The sequence below is a fragment of the Cannabis sativa genome, chromosome 8, assembly GCF_029168945.1.
Source record: "Cannabis sativa cultivar Pink pepper isolate KNU-18-1 chromosome 8, ASM2916894v1, whole genome shotgun sequence".
Lineage (NCBI taxonomy): Eukaryota > Viridiplantae > Streptophyta > Magnoliopsida > Rosales > Cannabaceae > Cannabis > Cannabis sativa.
The window spans coordinates 35,485,092-35,507,246 of NC_083608.1; the positions used below are offsets into that span (position 1 = coordinate 35,485,092).

The 22,155-nt window shown below is 31.2% G+C and overlaps 1 protein-coding gene across 1 annotated transcript; it reads left to right on the forward strand.

The window, feature by feature from the left end:
* Nucleotides 1-17,727: 17,727 nt before the first annotated feature.
* Nucleotides 17,728-20,907, forward strand: LOC115699389 (zinc transporter 5). Its single transcript, XM_030626770.2, has 3 exons — nucleotides 17,728-18,654; nucleotides 19,207-19,356; nucleotides 20,491-20,907. Exons 1-3 carry the CDS (start codon nucleotides 18,058-18,060, stop codon nucleotides 20,794-20,796), a joined length of 1,053 nt encoding a protein of 350 aa, XP_030482630.2. The 5' UTR covers nucleotides 17,728-18,057; the 3' UTR covers nucleotides 20,797-20,907.
* The last annotated feature ends 1,248 nt before the right edge of the window (nucleotides 20,908-22,155 follow it).

Consider the following 22,155-nt stretch of genomic DNA (forward strand, 5'->3'; position numbering starts at 1 on the left):
AATTTTTTTTTTTGTTAAATTTTGACTTGAAATGAAATTGTAATTTTTTCACTATATGAAAATACAATATATTATATATCAGTTTAGTATGATATTATACAATACAGTACTAACTTAATAAATGAAACCTAAAATTTTTAAATACATGTATATTATATCGCTATTAATACAATTATATAGAGAAATTTACATGGTATACTAACTTTTGCCATTTTTTTACAAAAATACTGCCAGGCGGTATTTTTTACTTTTTTACTGTGTTTTTTATAAGTTTCATACTGCAGTATACTGTGTTAAGTTTTCACTGGTATTTTACTGGTGTTTTATTAGTGTTCTATTGTTGTTTTGAGCTGTTCTGCTATGTGTTTTACTGGTGTTTTATAAAAATACAGTATTTTTGAAAAAAAATTCCGTGTGACAGTATTTTTGTAAAAATTAACCTAAATTCTAGTATTTTTGTAAATTTCCCATTATATATGAGGTCCCACATGATTGAATATAATAATTTTTATAAAATATGGTTAACTATTTTTAGAGTGTAGCAATATTAATACCTCGTGACAATACTTTTTTTATATGACAATTTAAAAAAATAACTTATTAAAAAATAAAAATAAAAGGACAAAATACTTTCTTATTAATAATAAGAATAAATGTTTTGATAATTTATGTAAAAAAAAAAGTGGATGACCTGCTTATCCATGAATATATCTTTATATAATAGCTATTTAAATATTTTTATTGGTTTAATAGAATATACTTTAAATATAAAAAAAAAAATATTTTGTTAAATTTAACGTATATTATTAGTACTGTTTATTTTATAAATATATAAATATCAATATTATTTTATTTAAGTTTTTTTCAATTTGTTTTTACGTATATGAATTATATAAAATCAATATTTTAATTCGATTTCATTATACATAACTAAATAGATATAGTTTGGAGTTCTTATCTTACTCTTTAATAAATTCATTATTTAATTTTAATTAATTCAAATAATGTATATATTTTTTTTCAAATTATATTTAATTTTATTTTTTGTAAAATTAAATTATTTTTTTTCTCAAATTATTATTATATTTCTTTTTTAATATTTTATAGGCTTTTATGTTAAACATCTCTCTTTATTAAAAAATTATTTATTTAATTAAATTACATATAACATTATTTATTATAATATTTTAAAAAAAATATATATAACCTAATATTAAATTAAGTATGCGTCTCTTAGACATAACATTAATATAATATAATAATTATATCCATATACTTTTATGTTTGGACATTAGAATTTTGTAAAATTAGTATATTATCTACTATAACTATTAGAATAATTAGCATTTTTTAACTTTCGGTACTATTTGGTTTCGTCCCCTAAAGTATACAGTTTGTTAAAACTTTTTTCTAAAATATAACAGTTACATAATTATGCTCTCTTAGGTTTTGTTTCTTTTACCGTTAAAAATTAGTATTTTTACCCCCTGAACTTTGACCAATACAAAATTTGCCCAATTTTATTATAAAAGTTAATTTTAAAAATTATAATATTCCTATTTTAAGCAACTATAATATTCTATAAATTCTGAAAAAATAATAAAAATTATTAAAAAAAATATAACAAAAATATTAAAATTATTCTAAAAAATATTTTCAAACTTTATTTTATTTATAAACACGTATCATAAAAAATCAAACCAAAATTATAGAGAATCTAGTAAATAATTTAAATAAACTAAGATTTTTTTTTTAAAAAAATCAAACTTATTTATATTTATAAACTCATATCTTAACAAATAAAGAAAAATAATTAAAAACTCAATAAAATATAAAATTATTTTGAAAATAAAAAATCAAACCGAAATTATAGAGAATCTAGTAAATAATTTAAATAAACTAAGATTTTTTTTTTTTAAAAAAAATCAAACTTATTTATATTTATAAACTCATATCTTAAAAAATAAAGAAAAATAATTAAAAACTCAATAAAATATAAAATTATTTTGAAAAAAAGTTATTAATTAAATTAAAAAAAAATGTTATGTTTACTTAAACAAATCTAAATTTTTTAAGAAAAAAAACTACTCAAGTTTATTCCCGTAAAAATTAGTTTTTACAAAAATTAAGTTTTAAAATATATTTTTTTAATATCTAAATGAATTTTTTAATAAAAGATATATAATTTATCAAATCACTTAATTAATTTTAAAATTTTAATTTGTTGTTTAATTTTCTTAATCATTTAAAATGATTTTTCTTAAAATCTAAATTAATTTTTTAAGATTTACTAAAAAGACATTAAATCTTTCTTATTTTTATTTTGAGGGGGTATAATTTGATAATTGTTAAAGTTTCAAGGACAAAATTACTAATTTAAAAGAAAACACGTAAGCATTTAAACGGAATAATGAGATGAAACCTAATGATTAAATTTCTATAAATATAAAATTTTAGAAAAAATTTTTAACAAGCTGTATATTTTAAAGAGTAAAATTAATATGGTTTAAAATTTAAGGTCAAAATTACTAATTATTTTAACTATTATTTATTGTTAAAAAAATTAAAATTATAATGCCAACTTGGGAGTGGTCCCACAATTTGTAGCCAACTATTACATATTTGAAGAAGTCAACTTTATACCGTACACTCTAATTAAGAGATACTCTAAACAGATATATACGCGGCAGATCACTAAAGTCTAAAACTATATAATCTTACTTGTAAGTTGTTTGACTAGAAAGATATAACCATATTCAGAAAAAAAAATCCTTAAATAAATAAATTAATCACAAAAAATACATATAAGTTTATGAATAATTATATTTGTATTTATGATTAAATATATTTGTAGTATAAACAAACACACATAGTTTATGATTAATTATACATTGACAAAAATGAACATATAGTGTGTATAGACCTTTTCTTAGAGGATCAAATATATTTGTAAGATAACTTCTGTCCTCTAATTTAAAGTTCCATCCCTTTTGATTATTAATTCAACAATGTCATGCTATATGTCGAGTTCTTTTCATATTCTTAGAGGAAAAAAGTTATCACTTTAAAGATTCCAAGTCACATCTTAACAACCTTTGAACTGATTTTATATAAGTTTAATATCTCAAAAAAGATGTAATGATAATGTGTACAAAAGTTATTTATCAGATTTACCAAATATTAACCACATGCACGTATATTGAAGGGTGTTGGGACCAACAAATTTTTATTACTAGGATAAATTTTAATTTAATAAAATTATATTTAAGTCTAAATTAATTAATAAGCAGTAAAATTTAATATTAATGAACTAATATTTAAAATTTCGTATTTTAATATTCCCAGTTTTATTATTTAATTAAATGCGGAATAATAAAACTGGTACTGAAACAGTTTTTCTGTAGCTACAGAAAATAACTCTCTAACTCCAGAAGAAACCAGTAAAATAAACAGTGCAGAAAAATAAAAATACACAAGATTTTTGTACGTGGTTTCAACAATCCTTTCACATTGTTACTAGTCCACGAGGTCACGCCCATAGATAAGATTCATTAGATAGATCTCAAAAATACGAAGTAATTGACTTATGCATAAATAGACTCCCTCTTATTGGATATCACAAGCTTGATGTATTCTATCTTCTAAGCGAATCTTGATGAAACTTCAAGTGCTCGAACTTCCTTCGATCTCCTTGAAGAGTGTTAGCTTCCTCCCGATGGAAGACATGAAAAATAATCTCCCGAAAACTTTGTAAAACTTTCTCCCGAATGTAGCACTGTTGTTCTTTTTCTTTGTAGGTTTGAATATAGACTCAAGACAATACAAAATACAAATAAAGAGAGTAAGAGTCGAACAAGCTCTTCTCAACAAAACAAAGACACTCTATTCTTAAGATATGAATACAAATCAAGGTGTATGAAAGAGATACTAAACCTAGCTGCTATAAGGTGTATTTATAATCAATATACACCTTATTGACAGATTATACACAGTCTGAACAAGAGCCCAGCCCACCAGAAGATTCACTAAAATAAATCTTCAATCAGCCTAGAAATTTCTATTTCTGTACCTACAAAATCGTAGGCAACAAGTACAACTCTTCTTTTATAGAAAAGAAAAGTTTAGCTCCGATTTTCTCCTCAAGTAATCTGATCAAACAAAATGGGAAACTCTCACAAGATCAGAATATCACAACTGGTTAGGTAGAAAAGAACTGAGTAAGAAAACTTACCCTTTTTTTACCTTATTTTCCATAAATAGGAAAGCTAGACACCTTTCCTTCCAAAATTAAATTGATTAATATAAAAGATAAATACATAAAATATGAAAAACAATTTAAATACTACAGCTGAAATTAATAATAAATAATAAAATATTTTTGTCAATTAAATATGCCAAAAATAGAATTAACACTCTCCCCCTTTGGCACTTTGATTGACAAAATATTTTATTTGGAGAAACCCTGCATCAAGTGTTAGAAACAAAAAACAAAAGAGTATACAAAATACCCCCTGCATGAAAGCACTCTAATACATAAAATAAAATAACTTTTTAAACGGAAAAGTTAACAAACCACAAACAAGACAACTTTTTAAACAGAATAGTTCACAAACCACAAATGAGCAACTTTTTAAACGGAAAAGTGCACAAACCACAAACAAAGCAACTCCCCCTAAAACAAGGGTCCAGAGTTGTAACAAGCAATCCAAAAAATAAATACTACTCCCCTTTTTTGTCTATCAAGGAGCCAAAGATAACAAAAAAAAACATGAACGAAGTCATAATAGTTCAATCACACATAAATAAAAAGCAAAAGATAAAAGATGGATCATTTATTCATCATCATTGGATCGAAAGAATTTTATGATGTTGTCCATCCTCCTGAGAAGTAAGGCTTGACTTGTCTCCATTCTTCCCAAATGCAAATTGAATTCAGCCATTTCTGTAGAAGCAAAAGTGGAGGCAGATGCAGCAGCAAGTTCATCAGTAGTACCAGGGGAAGTAGGCCTAGCCTTTTTCTTAGCAGCTTTTCCTTGAGGAGGTTTCTCTGGGACTTTGAAAGTAGTACCAACAGTAGGCATTTCTATGGTTTCATTCTCACGAACCAACTCCTCTTGGTTAGACAAAATCTTATAAATCAAGTGAGGAAAAATAAGATTGAGTCTAGGTTAGTTGCCCTTTCTAAGAGAAATAATTTACTCCCAAATCATGTCAGCCAAATCAATTTTAACACCAATAGAAACTTTTTACAAAAAGAAGGCAAGTTCATTTGAAACATTTACCGGATTGGAGCAAGGGAACCAATTGGATAGGGCAAACCTCATAAGAACAACATGGTGATAAGTGAGTTGAGACATATTCATTGTGTTGGAGAGTTCCACATCATTATCACTAGTGAGATACCCAAACACCTTTTGACGATCGAATTTCATATCAATTGTCTCAATTCCCATAGGCAGATTGAGAGCTTCAGCCACATCCTTCATAGTAAAGGAATACCAGTGTCCCCTGACAAAGACTTTACCAAGCATAAAAGAGTCCTCACCGAGGCACTCATCAGTGATGTTAGTATAAAACTCCTTCATAATTCGATCAACATAGCCTTTAAAATTGATCAAACTATCCACCCATTGTCCTTCTTTTAACATGTTATAAACCCCAAATGGCTTATGAGCAATGACATTCAAATTTTTTTCAACAGTTAAATTCTGATTTTCATAAAATTTCATGTCTCTAGCATTATCATTGTAACAAAAATAATGAGAATGGGGTTGTTCAGCTTCAGACACTTCACTTTCAGACCCGATATCATCAGCAGAGGGTTGTTCTTTGGGCACAAACTCTTTACTTGAATCAGACACACCCTCTGATTCTTGATTCTCCTCCGTCTCTTCTTCAGGTTTAGAATCCGATGAAGAAACAAAAGGGTAATTTTCTTTGAGACTTTTAGCCTTTGAAGATGAAGCCACCATCTTTTTTCCTTTGGAGGCTCCTTTGGGTAGAGCCACTTCGGGGTTCTTTGGTGTGGATACCTTGGACCTGGTTCGAGAACTCACCGTGGGCAAGGGCACTATTTCTTTCTCGACATTTGGAGCACCATTCAAAGAAGAAGACTTCGACAATGAGTGATTAGATGAATGAGATTCATCATGATCACCAAGCCCAGGCTTTGGGGTAGCAATCAGAGAGACAATGATCGTAGGAGAACTGAAATTGTAAGTCGACTTTCGAGCTTGGGATTTTGACTTCTTGACAGTTTTTGTAGGAGCAGACGAAAACCCAAGAATTTCGGTCACTAGAACAGGTGGCGCAGGTGGGGTGATCGGAGAAGCAGAGGCAGAACCACGAGAAAGCCTCTTGGAAGGTTGAGCATTTTTTGTCTTGGCCATTTTTCTTTGAAACCCTAGAAAGCAAACACACTCTCAAACTTGAAGAAGGTTAGACTTTTGAAAAAAAAAATGAGAGAGGAGTGAATAGTGGTGATCGTGGGAAAGGTGGGTAGTTGAGCATATATAACTCTTTGAGAATAAATACCCAAAAATCAGGAAAAAAAAAAGAAAAAAAGAAGTAACTTCCTTACCTTGGTCACCACGTGAGGAGAGAAAAAAATGGACACAAAAAAAAATATTTCAAAAATTAGTCAAAGGTTACCAAAAATGGAAAATAGAAACAACAAATTCTCACAATATCTAAAAATTAAATACACCAACCAAATCTGAAAATGCCACCAAAAAGGATACCAACAAAATAATTAATTAAATAAAAACAAGTTTCCTAAAACACCATAAAAAAATAAAAGCAAATCCCCAACAAAAATAAAGGAAACACAATAAATAAAATGCAATAAAAATATGTTTCCATAAATAAAAAAATAAAAGAAAAAAACAGCCCGAAAAATCAAAAAATTATGCCCCCTTTTTTCTTGAATTTTTTAAAATAAGCCCCCCTTTTTTATTTGCAAAGAACGAACAAGACAACACACAAAAAATACATAAAGCACCAATCAACACTTTAGAGCAAAAATAGTGTCTATGAAAATAATGAAACATAACAAGAATTTTTAAGAAAGCTCAATTGACAATGTCGGTCACACATATTTCTTCTTTTTTTTTAAAGAAAAAATAAAATAACCTTGATATTTTTGCCAACAAAAAGTACAGAATGTCCGCTTGTCTTTGTCCCTGATGAAAAAATATCAAACTCATAAGAATAGTCATAAATTATTTTATCAAGCTAATTAACTAGTGGAATGAGGTCATACCGGTTACGTAGGAAAAAAGTTGACTCAGTCACCAAGAATATTAAAGTCAAATCAAATAGTATATAACAGCTTTATAAGACCATTTTCGAATATGAAACATTTACCACAAACTGTGTCAAGCATAAGTGTGTGAAATTGTAAGCAGGGAACATTGCCCAAATTGTCCCAAAAAACTTTTTCTGATAGATTGTAACCATAGGAGACGCTGTCACACTACCTCAATGGTAGCCCTTTTCAATGGTAGCATATCTTCTACATAACTCCTAATTACATAGTTCTAACTTACTCAGAGACAACTTTCACACATTAAGATAGGTAGCTCTATTCATCCAATAGAGCTTGAACACACAGTTTTTAAACTTTTTTTTTTATTTTACTTTTTGAAAATAGTAGCTTACATAACACTGTTTGAAGAACCTAAATAATCCTGGGAGGAGTGAACAATTTTCCTAAACAAAACCTGTATGAAATTATAACACCAAAAATATTAGCAATAAAATAATGACTGTAATGCTAATAAGGTTGAGATTTTCCTCTAGAACAAAGACAAAGACAAGACATTATGAACCCTAAGTCAACTCAAAAATCAAGGATCGTTAAGAACACAAACATTAAACAGTAAAAATTCCTAAGGATTTCCTTAGAGAGATAAAACGGACCGAGTCAAGAGGTTTAGTAAAAATATCTGCTATTTACTTGCTAGTTTCAACATATTCTAAGACAAGAGTTTTATTTTCCACAAGCTCTCTAATAAAGTGATGACGGATGTCTATGTGTGTTTGTGAGAGAGTGTTGAACAAGATTTTTTGAAATATTTATAACACTAATATTATCACAAAAAATAGTTAAAGTTTTAAAATTAAACCCATAATCTGCCATCATTTGTTTCATCCATAACAATTGGGTACAACAACTACCCGCAACAATATACTCAGCCTCTGCAGTGGACAGAGAGATTGAGTTTTGCTTCTTGCTGTGCCATGAAACAAGATTGTTTTCAAGATAGAAACATCCACCACTAGTGCTTTTTCTATCATCTGCATTACCTGCCCAATCAACATCACTAAAACAAACAAGATTAGAGTTAGTGTCTTTATAAAACCAAATCCCAAAATCAACAGTGCTATTTACATCTTGAATGATTCTTTTCACAGCAGAAAGATGAGATTTCATGGGATTTCTCTAATATCGTGCACAAACACCACTACTATAACAAATGTCAAGACGACTAGTAGTGAGATAAAGCAAACTGCCTATCATACTTCGATATAAAATTTGATCTACCTTTACTCCTTGTTCATCTTCGGTTAATTTCAATGTTGTGCTCATGGGAGTATTGGTATGTTTGGCATTCTCAAGACCAATCTTTTTCACCAAGTTCTTTGCATACTTGCTTTGAGAGACAAACGTACCCTCATCTCATTGCTTCACTTGGAGACCGAGAAAATAAGTGAGCTCACCTACCATGCTCATTTCAAACTCCTCTTGCATCTTAGAAACAAACACCTTCACTTCAGAGTTAGAAGTAGAACCAAACACAATATCATCAACATATATCTGAGCAACAATAACATCAGTATTAATGTTTTTGATGAAAAATGTTTTATCAACGTTCCCCTTTTTGTAATCATGAGAAAGCAAAAATTCAGTTAGACGCTCATACCAAGGACGTGGTGCTTGTTTCAGGCCATACAAAGCTTTTTCTAATCTAAAGTTATTTTGGGAGTCAGTGTGTATGCATAGTTCAAATCCATGTTAAGGGTATCATGTAGAAAAATTAATCTAATATTATAATCCTACGTCAAAAACAATTGTGATTTATTTGTTCCTTAAACGATTTTAGCCCCTTGACATAAAACGAGATTGAGATGATATTAACTATTAGGTATAAATGAGTATCACTCAAAATAGTGAAAGCTAGCTCTCCTCGTTGCTGCAAGAACAGCTCAAGTTTTTAATAGTGTCTCTATTACAAATATTAGCCTAGGATAAATCATAAAATTTCCAAATTAAAATAAGTAACTGCAATCGAAATTATTAATATAATGAACCAGAATGTTCAGTTCAGCCTCCTAACACAGCAACAAAACTTCCTGAAAATTTTGCCATTTTAGCTTAACTATAGCTCAACCACACATGATTTCAAGTCAAACTTTTGTTCTCGAGTCAAGTGTTATTTTATTATTTTTTTTTTTGCAAATTACTCAAAAACGATACAACTGTCACGATTCGAGCTCTGAAAATTTAAAATTATCATCTAAAGTCAATTTTAGCCATTAGATCATCATCAATGATCAAGATTAGGCCACCATAATTTTTTCGTATTTTTTTTATTATTATTTTTCATATTTTTTTATTATTTTAATGGAATTTCTTGCCTTAGCTCATTCTCTTGTAATTCTCGTGAGAAATAAAAACTCGAAGTAGACATAACTCCATTACCGTCGCGACACGGTGAGTGAACTACTATAAATCTTATGCGTGTCTTTCTCACTCATTTTTGAATAAATCATGTAATTGTATTTATAACAATCATTTAAAATAATAGTGTGATCGAGACATCTACCCAGTTGGAGACACGATCAGGATTAAAATTAGAAAAATGAGCCAAATAATCAGCCACCTAATACCTAGATCGTCTGACAAAAAAACTAAAAATAGAATCAGATGAAAAAGATTGCAGCATCGCAGTTAACCTTAAGATCACCTAAATTTAGTTTCATCTACCGCTTAGAAGACACAACAGTAAAAGCTATTACAACAGGTTCATTCAACCTCATAGCTTGAGCACTCAACTATTATGTAAGGTACGTAGCTACCTACGAACAACCTATTCAGTCGTAGGGAACTTGTTATTCACAGCCACTAACAGCGATTTGATAGTGAGCCAATGACGAACAAAAAAGAACTAACAACAAAACAAAACCATGTCACACAGATAAGACTAAAACACTCATAACTTGTGTCTTTTATTAATTACTAACACAACTACAAAATTAGGCTTTAGAGGCTGTTTTTAAGGCCTTTGAATGTCGGTTTTGGTAAAATTCACTTCTGACGCTATTCCAGGCGACACTTAGGGGTTAAAAACAACCAACGCTGTAGGGACCCTATGGAGTCGCTATTCCAGCCTTGGCCTCTGCACAGACCTCATTCTCCTCATCAGAAGATCCCATTTCCTGCAGCTGAGACCTTATTCCCTTTCTTAGGAAATTCCTCGATACCAGAAAGAGGTTGGTGCAAAGGTCTTGTGGTATAGGTTTGGGTCTTGGGTTTGCTAGATTCTCTGATAGAAGCCACACCAAATTCCCTCTTGGATTCACCCGAAACCATGCCAACTTTCTTCCGGGATTCCTTGTCAGCTTGAGGAGGACCTTTAAGATCGCTCACAAGACCTATATCTATTCCTGTGGAGACAAAGAAAAAGGGTCAATAGAGCAACAAAAAATATATAAATAATCCGACTCAAACCACCATATATAAGGGATAATACCTACCCACAAGAATCACTTGTGAAGATCGCCCATAGCGATCTAAGGGGTTCCCCTGGTTTGGATTAGTCGAAAGCTCCTCAGCCTTGGAATCCATCGTTTTCCGTTCCAATTGAGGTTAGAAGTCCTTGAGAATGAATGGAGAAGAAAAATGGTTGGTGCATCCTGGTGATATGAATTCGGGAGGATGAACCTCTGAACTCAGATGGGACATTTTAGCAAGAAAGAGACAATCTATTATCAAGATGGATCTATCCCAAAAAGCCAGAAGTTTGTGAAAAATGGCAAGCTTGAGCTGCCGTTTTATACAAAAAGTCCAATGACAAGAAAGCCAAAGATTGGGAAATCTAACGGTTGGGAGTAAGGCAGAATATGAAGAGGCGATTCATAATTACCCTCGAAACCGTACAACCCCCAAAATCAAAGGATGCATCTTTCCAAAAAGGGATTATGATGAAAATGCCCTCTGTAATTATTAAAAAATACTTTTTACTAAAAAAGAACTTTTTAAGGGGCAATTTTTATACCCAAAATTCGGCTGCCATCTCAGTGGAGGACACATGTCAATATAAATGGAATATGGATCGTTGAAATCGCATTTTATGGAATAACTCATTAATTGCGTAAGTATCAGAGTATATTTGTAACCTAGTGACTGTAAGGTCTTATGCGAGGAATCAATATACAAACTGTTACTTAGTATATTAGCGAGAAACCATATGTCGCTAAGTGCGAATAGCGAGGCATCAAGTACGTTATAGATGAAAGCGACACATATCAACTGCGGAAGCACTTAGTGTATAATAAAATAACTAAGTGCAACCGTCGGGTTGGCTCAAGACCTAGTAAGCAAGGTGCCTATCTCGCTGTGGGAAGGCTTCCAGTAACTTCACCCAGTTAACTTTAGACATTTTCTTGGTGAGGCTTACAATCCTAACGAGCCAAAAGCTAACATTCAAACGAGCCTCAAAGAACTCTTTGTAAATAAGAATCGTGATCGCCACAAGACGTGTATCGTTAACCTTGGAAGGAAAAATGGCCCCTGCTCGCTATTGTGATCACTGGAACCAAGCTTCTGTTGAGACATCCCCAGATACTGTTGGAATTATCTTACCAGGATCTTAGATTTACTAACAAGTATGTTATTAACATCCTAAATATGAACTTCTAAAACGATATGAAATAAACACATATAAAGTATAAGAAACCTTACAGTGGTTGCAGCAGAATATAATGTCTCCTTCCACTCAGATCTCTAACCCTTGTATCCTTTCTGTAGCAGAGTATCACCAAGATCTGAGTCCGAATCTCCTTCTCTTGAAACTAGATTCTTCACATCCTTACACACTATGATTGAGTACTACTTGATGTGTGGGCACTCACTCTTTCACTATAGGCTCGGTTTAGAAGAGAGGAAGAGAGAGAGAGAGAGAGAGAGAGAGAGAGAGAGAGAGAGAGAGAGAGAGAGAGAGAGAGAGAGAGAGAGAGAGTATGGTTTCGGCTAGGGTTAGGAAGGAGGCTCAAATTTTTATCTGAAGGAATGAGATGCATCATCTTTTTCCTTAAGCCATCACTACCTATTTATAGGAAACAACCTAGGCTTAGGTTAGATTTAATTAGCATTAAAATAATGAAAAAATAAATGGTAAATTTGCTATAGAGTGGCCAGCCATGAATTGGATATTTGGCCCCACTTTGCAATTTTGCTATTTTTCTCATTTTCCTTCTTATTTTCTCAAAAATGCTAATTTTCTAATTTAACCATTTAAATGCCAATTCTAATTATTTAATAACTAAAAATTAATTATTAAATAATATTATATTTAATATATTTATTAATTGGACTTAACAAAGTCTTTTAATTAACAAATTAACCCTAGAAATTCTTTCTTCACAATTAAGCCCTTACTTAGTGAAAATTCATAAACTAGACATAGTCTAATTTTAGAATTATAATTGATTAATCAAACTCAATTAACTGAGTCTTACAAGTAGCATTGTCTCAACTAGTATGGGGACCATGGGCCTATATATCTGAGCTTCCAATAAGCAGACCTAGAACTTACCAAGTAAATTCACTGACTTATTAATTCCTTGTTGCATCCACCATAGAACTTTGAATTGAACTCTCAGTTATATAGAACGCTCTATATGTTCCACGATATACATACGCTATCCGTTATCCATTGTTATAATCCCAATAATCAATGATCCTCTATAGATGATTTACATTGTATAGGGATTAAATTACCATTACACCCTTCAATGTATTTTATCCTTAAAACACTTAGCCACCTATAAATGATATTTCAGTGAACTAAACATAATCACTGAAATGAGTACTCAACCACTTATCTCTGTTTAGCCAAGCTCAAAAGAAATCATCATTTCACTTCTATACCCTGATAGAAGCTATAGATTCCATATCTATGTTTAGCCCTCCCACTTAATTGCACTACCATGTTCTCAAAATATACGTATCACCCTGACCAAAAAGTAGGCTTAACTAACAAATCAAAGAACATGTATAATACTCTTGAGATCGAACCTAACCATATCAGGATTAAGATCATTTGATCTAGGATCAACTAGGTTATATTGAATTGAATAGATATTACGGTAAGTTTATCATATCAGATTCAAAGTTCAATATCGGTCCCTTCCGATGCATACTCCATGCATCCAATCCAAGCTTTACTTTAACCAATGCACTGGAAAGGACATAGCACTTATCCAAGGTGCAAGTAAACTATGTTGTAGATTATCATATCAGTTAAATCCTGTCAACTGATAAATCTAGGAATATACGTTTAATCACATAATCTTGATTATTTTCCACTGCTGACGACACAATAAACAAGAATATAAATGTGATAAGGATTTGGATGAATTTATAAATCAAATAAATAAATAAATGAACCAAAATGATACAATAAGTGATGAAAATACTTCTGTTTCTTTATTGATATTTGAATAATAAAGATTACATTGAAATGGAGTTTTATTTAGGGCATAAAACCCAACATATACAACAATTAAAGATGTGTTAAAATACACGATCGTTTTGACCCAGTAAAAGCGGGAAAATCACAGCTGTATGATTTTTCAAATAATAAACGAATTTACACTGCGTGATATGTAATCAAACCCCATGATTTTAGGGGATGATTGTTGTAAACATATTACAATTAACTTTGTAATTAACTGTCCACTATGTAATCATAAATAGTGGCAAGTAAGATCAAAAAGGGACGAAAAAACTCATACAAAAGAGGGCCTGAGAAAACAATCAGAAATCTAAATAAGATTGACTCGTGGAATATGCAGAATTTTAACTGCAAAACCACGTAAAAATACCCTGTGTTCATACTTTTTCTTTATAGCTTTTATTTTTTCTGTGTGAAATTGTTAATGAGGCTCAAATTTGGTTAATGAAAATCTGCGTTAACACAATATAATTATAATATTTATATACATACATATACAATACAATACATATACATAGAATATATATACAATTACAAAATATGTATACATACAATACACATTCAATAAAATATAAAATACATACATATATACTATTAAAGTTTAGATTTTACCTTATTATTGAAATCCGACCACCAATATCGACCAACATCTCGCTACCATGCACAACCATAAGAACACAATCTTAACAATATGGGAAAACCCTAAAAAAATTTACGAAATAAAAAAAAAAAAGAATTTACATATTAGATTTATACCTTAATAGACATTGAGATTCAACGATTTCTCCACCAAAAACGGCGACCAGAGCTACAACCACCACAACCACCACTTCTAAGCTTGGTTTACCCTAAAACACAAAACAAAAAACGATCAAACTCTAGGGATATATTTTTGGGTATGAAAAATACAAGATTAAAAAAAAAAATAAGTAAAAACGGATGAAAAATGAAGAAATAAGGGGAAGAAAGGGGTGATTGGGCGAGGGTTTCGTGGGTTTGAAAGAAAGAAAGGCTGCTACTTATTTTAGGGTAAGAGTAAGACGATAGCTGGAGAGGGTTATATAAAAACATATGGTGTCGTTTATTAGTTATTACAAAATAACCGATGCCATATGTATTTTTTTATTAAAATTAAAAAAATTATCACTTACGGAGTCGGTTATTAAAAAATAACCGACTCCATAAGTGTTTTTATTAAAATTTTATTAATTTGCTGAAAAAATCGCCTCTAAAGGCTTATTTTGTAGAAGTGTAAACTCGTATTTCATCTCGCCAATCTAACAAGTAGGTGTTGGCTAATTATTTTCTGCATCAACAAATTATGATGTTGTAATCTTTTTTATCTGACTTTATTTTAAGTGTTTTTGTCAAACTGACTCGAAAATTAGGCGACCTATTGGTTGACTTGTATATTTCTAATTCTAATTATTGTTATCTCTAACGCGTGAAATATCTTAATTGAATGCTATTATTTTAATTAATTATTATTGTGATTTCTTATAATAATAATAATAATAGCATGCAATTACATTTTATTATTATTATTATTATTATTATTATTGATATTGAGTAACAATGATCTGATTATCAGATTTTTTTTTTTTAAAGAATTTTTTATGAGCTTAAATAAAAATGAAAGTAATTCAATAAAAAATCTACTAAGTACGCATGTTAAAATAACAGATCATCTTTAATAATAAAATTATTATTGAGTAAGAATCTCGTAACGAGATTTTCTAAAGTTTTTTATATGGTTAACGTTAAATAAAAATGAAAGTAATTCAATGAAAAATCTAGTGTAGGTATGCATGCTAAAATAACACATCATCCTTTCAAAAAAAAAAATAATAATAATAATAATAACAAATAAATAAATAACAGATCATAACCAAGATAAAACTTACTAATCACGTACCGCAGAACATTCACATCTTGTCAGGTTCAACTCTAGGAATAGATAAGGCTCACTCATTTTAGGAGCCCAAATAAAAAAAAATATTATTTAGAAAATATACATATTTTAATAATAATTTTTTAAAAAACTATTTATCTTTATAGAAAGGGCCCAATTTTTTTTTTTGCCTGGGGCCCATTTCAACTCAAGGTCGGCCTGCATCTTGTGTAAAATGAAATTTACTATAATAGGTGTTATCAATGTTTTCAGAAAGGTGGCGCGTGGCACTTCCAATTTGAGATCTATAGCTTAGCCCAAAAGCGTTGCCGACCAAAAGAACAGATACGACCCATATGGAAGGATGGAACCAAGCCCATCTGAAGCCCAGTGGATGCACCTCCAGGACGGGGCTGGTCTGGATACAGGAAGGCCTCCTACCTTCGTGGGAGGAAGAAATTGAAACCCTTGTGGATGCGCTTGATGGATACATCTAGAGGGGGCATTCACTACTACAAAAATGATATTTTTCGACGTTTTTAAACAGTTGTTTAAAGTATCCCGGTCGGTTTCTATAACCGTCGCCTATACGGCCGTCGCAAAATGGGCAACACAGGCGACGGTTAAAAATCGTCGCTAATGTGGACTTCTTGATAGTTTAAAACTGTCGCCTATAACAGGGTATAGGTGACGGTTTTAAACCGTGCCCTATACTATAGGCGACAAAATACGATTTTTTTTTTTGTATTTTTTCTCATTTTTTTCCTACATTAGTTTTATAATTTTACCTAAATTAAAATAAAACAACTAATTAATTTTATTACAATAACAACTAACTTTAAAACGCATTAAATTTATACAATAACCAAATAAATATATATTAATAAATAAAAAAGTATATAAACAAATAAATTTATTTATACCGAGCTCGAAGAGAGAGGGAAACGGACGGGAGGTGGTGGTGGTCTGACGTATGAGACAAAGATGAGAGGGACATCGACAGGAGGTGGTGGTGGTTCAACGTATGTGACGGAGAGGGAAGGGAGACCGACGGGAGGAGGGCTGGGTGGAGATTGATGGACGAGAGAGACGAGAAGAAAGGGAGATCGGGAGAGGGAGGAAGACGACGAGAGAGGAGGGCGAAGGTGCGGAGGCGTGGGTGGAGTTTTGGAGAGTTAAGATTTTCGTTTTATGGTGTGGAAAATGAAGAAGAAATATGTGAGAAGAAATAGGTAGGCATGTGGGAAGTAGAAAAAAAGTAGGTGGGCACGTGGGAAATGTGGCGAGAAGTAGGTGATAATTTTTATGGGCCCTTATACCCGGTTTAAAACTGTCGGGTATAGTATTAGTTTATGTAAATTTTCTTTTTTGTGATATTTTTTTAGAAAATGAAAAGTTGTATAAAATTAAAAATATTACGGCTCAAATTAAAATTATGTTTTTTTAGATTATTATGTTTGTTTTTTAAAAAATAAATATTTTTTTAATAAAAATAATATTATTTATTGAATAACAAGTTAATTATATAAAAAACCTAATATATATCAATATTTTTATTATATTGAGAGGAATAATATTTTTTTTTTCTTAATTTAGTGCTTAATTAGTTTTTTTTTTTTTGAGATGAAATACCAATTTTATTGAATAAATTAACATTCTCTATACGAAAAATGTAAGAGTTCATCAGAAATAGAAATATTAGAAATACTACTATCAGAATTGATAACGAGAATGTCTAGCAACATAATGTGAATTTAGTGCTTAATTAGTTAAGAAAAAAAGAATCGCCCATGCCATGTTTTGTGTTTTTGATTTTTCCAAGTTTGTTCTCAATGAGGTTTTAGAAAAAGAAATAAGATGCACAATTAAGGTCTAGCCAGCTTTGCATATAAAACTAATTTAAAAGTAATAAGACATAATATCATCATTCAAGGGTCAATTTTATCTTAGTTAACGTTGACTCCTATGTGAAGCACTTGACTTTCAATATTAAGGCAATATTATGTCGACATTCTTTCGACACTCGAATGAGGTTTATCATAGTCCCTTATTAATCGCCTTAAATGTCTTTGAAATCCCAACCCATTCTCCATTTAGAAAATTTCATTATATGTATTTTTCCAATTAAAACTCTTAGGTGTCGACTCGTTAACAAAACCAAAAAACAAACTCATATGTGTCGACACTTTTCCACACCGTAAAATCACACCACCGATGGTAAAATATGTATTACTGCAAGTATTACTCTTTTCATATATGATTACTTTCTTCTAAATCAATATTTCTTTTTCTATTTATAATAATGACATCATCATCAAAACTTCTCTCTCTGTATATATATAAACTCCATACTCGTATTCTCTAATCTCTATCTCTCTCTCTCTCTCTATTCTTCTTTTTCTTTCTTTCTATTACAAGAATTTTACAATGAAGAATTTTCACAAACACGTCTTGCTACCTCTCTTGGTAGTAGCAGCAATGCTCCCATTTCTGGCACGTGGGGAGTGCACGTGCGAAGTTGAAGAAGGCGAAGAAGTGAACAAAACCCTTGCACTCAAATACAAGTTAGCCGCCATAGCTTCAATCCTGGTGGCCGGAGCAATAGGGGTCTGTCTTCCAATTCTTGGAAAGACGATTCCAGCTCTGAGTCCAGACAAGAACGTGTTTTTCATGATCAAGGCCTTTGCAGCCGGAGTCATACTGTCCACCGGCTTCATCCACGTGTTGCCGGACGCTTTCGAGCATTTGACCTCGCCATGTCTCAAAGGCACGGCGTGGGAGTTTCCATTTACTGGCTTTGTGGCCATGATGTCCGCCATCGCTACTCTCATGGTCGACGCTTTCGCCACCTCTTATTACAAGAATTCTCACTTTGGCGGCGTTGGAGATGAGGAGAAGGATCATGAGCATCATGCCGATCATGTCCATGTTCATACTCATGCCACTCATGGCCATTCTCATGGTTCGGTTCAAGATTCTTCTACGCCCTCTTCAGAACTTCTTAGGCACAGGGTTATATCTCAGGTACAAATTAATCAATCAATTTAATTTTGAAGAATTACTTCATAACTGTTTTTTTAATTTATTTTTTTAAATTTACTGTTTGGATTTTTAAGGTGATTGTAGTCTTATTTGCAATAAGATTTATATACGATTTTTTTGTTACAATTTATAACACTAGTTGTAATATGAATTTCTAGTTAATTTTTTCTTTTCAAATAACACATTAAAAAATAAAAACATAATAATGACCGATTCATAGTATCAATTATTTCTGTGATTTGTAATTGCTGGCATGGATCTATCATAGGGGGGATATATTCTTTTTATGAATACGTGGTGCAGCCTATTTTAACGCTTAACTTTCATTTTTAAATTATTGTAAGGAAAGTAAGAAGATAATAAAGACCAATATTGGCGTCTTATATACAGTTTTAACCTACGAAGTGAATCTAGTGATGTGTAACAGATATATATATATATATTTTTTTTTTATATTCCACTTTTTAGGTTAAAAAGAAAAAAAGCTGAATTATTATAGTTACAAAAAGTTAAAAGCTTGATTTTTATTGGCAGGTTTTGGAGTTAGGGATTGTGGTACATTCTGTCATCATAGGGATATCTTTGGGTGCTTCGGAGAGTCCCAAAACCATAAGACCTCTAGTAGCTGCTTTGACTTTCCACCAATTTTTTGAAGGCATGGGACTTGGTGGTTGCATAGCTCAGGTACGTCTATACTAATTTCCTCCCATCTCTTAAAATAATTAGGATATATTATATGCTAAGTTGTAAATTAACCGTAATTCTAATATTCTATCCCAATTTAGTGATAATATAAGAAACAATTAACCAATTATAAAGTTGTATGGTGATATTGTGTTGAACATGTGCCAAATTGCAATACTTTGCTTTAGGTGTAATAATTATTTAATCAGACCAAAAACAACTTTCATCGATCACCATCACTTTTAACATAGGACAAAACATACACACATATCTATCTCTTTTTCAATAAATAAATAAATAAAATTAATGACACCATATACAAAATTTACCCAACTATTGAAACTGTATTATGGGATTAAAGTTTATCTTCTTCTTTTGATTCAACATTATTGCGTCCGAATTGATTTTTGTTTTTAAGTCATTTAATCATATTCTTTTTTCGTTTAAAATATATATTTTTATTTTGTCAATATACACAAATAATTAGTCATGTTGTTCCCCATCTTCCAATTGATGGCCCATGGCCGTTTACTTTGACCCTACTTATGTAACAATTATTGTAGGTAGTGTACTACTGTCGATAACAAAACCTGGACTATATCATTTTTTTATTCAACTAATTTCAATTAGGGCCATTTTCTATTGGTTTGGTCAAAAATTATATCTGTAGTTCTTCTAAGAATACGGCTGTATCTAAAAAATAGTTATAAAAAAAAGGACTGTATCTTGAAAAATGGTTTTATTTTTAGTATCATTAATTTTATATTATACTTGTTCAAAAAAATAAAATTGCTGTTTATTATATAAATCTGTGATGAGCTAATTATTAAATATTATAGTTCCTTCAGATTTCCGAATCCTGTGAAAAAAAAAAAGATTTTAAAAGTCAAAAGTATCTACGTGTGTGGATATGAAGTCTTCGATGAACTGAATATTATTATTATTACTGTAAAGACATTATTATAATAATCGTTCTAGTAGGACCATCTGAGTTAGGAGACAATCAGGTCTATCACATCACTATAGTCAATACTCCATTGCAATAGAATGGGTCCCGATGAAAACTTGTCATTTGTTTGAATCAAACAAAGAACACAAAAATGTGATGGGAAGTGAATTTGTTTTGTTTTGTAGGCAAAGTTCAAAGCTAGAGCTGTTGCAATAATGGCGCTTTTCTTTTCGTTCACAACGCCAGTTGGAATTGCAATTGGGATAGGAATATCAAATGTATATGATGAGAACAGCAACACTGCTCTTATTGTGGAAGGCATTTTCAATGCTGCATCTGCTGGGATTCTAATCTACATGTCTCTTGTTGATCTTTTGGCTGCTGATTTTATGAGCCCTAAATTGCAAAACAATACTAGGCTTCAAATTGGGGCCAATTTATCCCTGCTTCTTGGGGCTGGTTGTATGTCTGTTTTGGCTAAATGGGCTTAATTTAATTTGCTAGCTTAGTTTTGTTCGTAAAAGTATTACATAGGAAATTACCTTGTCTACTTTATGTTACAAAATTAATTTTTAATGAAATGGTATATAAGTTTCCATACAGTACATATTTATTTATTTATTACATTGGGAAAAAAATAAATTGCAGCACATGTTGAATCAAAGCGCACAGTCCAAATTATGGTCTCTCTTCTTTGAATGATATAGAGCCTTGTCCTATTTTGGTTCTCTTTTTGGATGATAAAAAATTTCATTAAGCTATTTTTACAAAAGATTGTCTTTCTGATCAACTGCACTACCAACCCAAGTTCCTTCAAGTGAAGTTGCTATAAATATAATGAATTCGGGTTAACTGAAACTGAACACAGGAATGATGAATTCATTTTAAAACTAGTAGTATTAGGAACATGAGATTGTAATGGAATTCCCATTTGTCAAAGACTCATTTGTCGCAGTGGAAATGAAGATCTCTTATGTATTTTATCAACCCTCAACTTGATTTAAACGAATCTATGATATTGTTGGCTCTACATAATTGCTTAGAAATCAAAGTATGAGTAGCAGTTATTTTTTGAATAATAAAATTCAATACACATTTTTTTACTGAAGGTGTTTACATATATAGTTATTAGTTATGAGGTGTCTTTGAGGGCAAAGTAGTGCTCATGCACAAGATCTTACATAACAATTCTGTATTTGAAACATTGAACTTATACCATCAATGAGTTACTACTTACAAGCGAGCTGAATCCTCTCTGTTCCACCACAAAAAAGTTCACATGTTACTTGAAAGTTTTTTAAAGTCTTTGTTGAGGGTTCCAATGCGATTGAGTGCTATTTAGAATTAGTACTAACTCACTTGGAATGCAAAAATATGAATTGGTCAATTTGGACCTTCATTAAGATAAATCAGGACACTTAAATTCGAAGCGTAACGGTTCTTTCAACCAAGTGTTTTCAAAACAAAAACAACAAATTAGGGGAAAATTTTAAATTCAAGAGCGTAGCAGAGGAAAAAACCTGGTGCCAAGCTGAAGTAACCAAGGCTCTATCTAAGCGGACCTCTACCCGATGATTTGCGCCTCTTCCTTTTTCCCATGTGAATGGATGTCCTTGTAGTTCTAAATCAGACAAACCACATTGCTGTAAAACCCCATTGAAACCTGTGAGAAGCCTTTGAGGATATGGTCGACCACAAACGCTTATTCTCCTGCCTAATGATATTGTTGATATCGCCAATTACACACCACGGAAGCTCCGATTGACCCGAAAGAGTACACAATAAATTCTAAGTTTCCTGTCTTTAGCTTTAGGCTCCTCATATAGTCCTGTAAGTCTCTAATTTCCAAA

What these genes read in the sequence shown, in the direction of transcription:
- LOC115699389 (XM_030626770.2), top strand. Translation starts at nt 18,058, where the DNA reads ATGAAGAATTTTCACAAACACGTCTTGCTACCTCTCTTGGTAGTAGCA. An exon ending in GGCACAGGGTTATATCTCAG is followed by an intron (nt 18,655 to 19,206) that starts GTACAAATTAAT and finishes TTTTATTGGCAG; the next exon opens with GTTTTGGAGTTAGGGATTGT. An exon ending in TTGGTGGTTGCATAGCTCAG is followed by an intron (nt 19,357 to 20,490) that starts GTACGTCTATAC and finishes TTTGTTTTGTAG; the next exon opens with GCAAAGTTCAAAGCTAGAGC.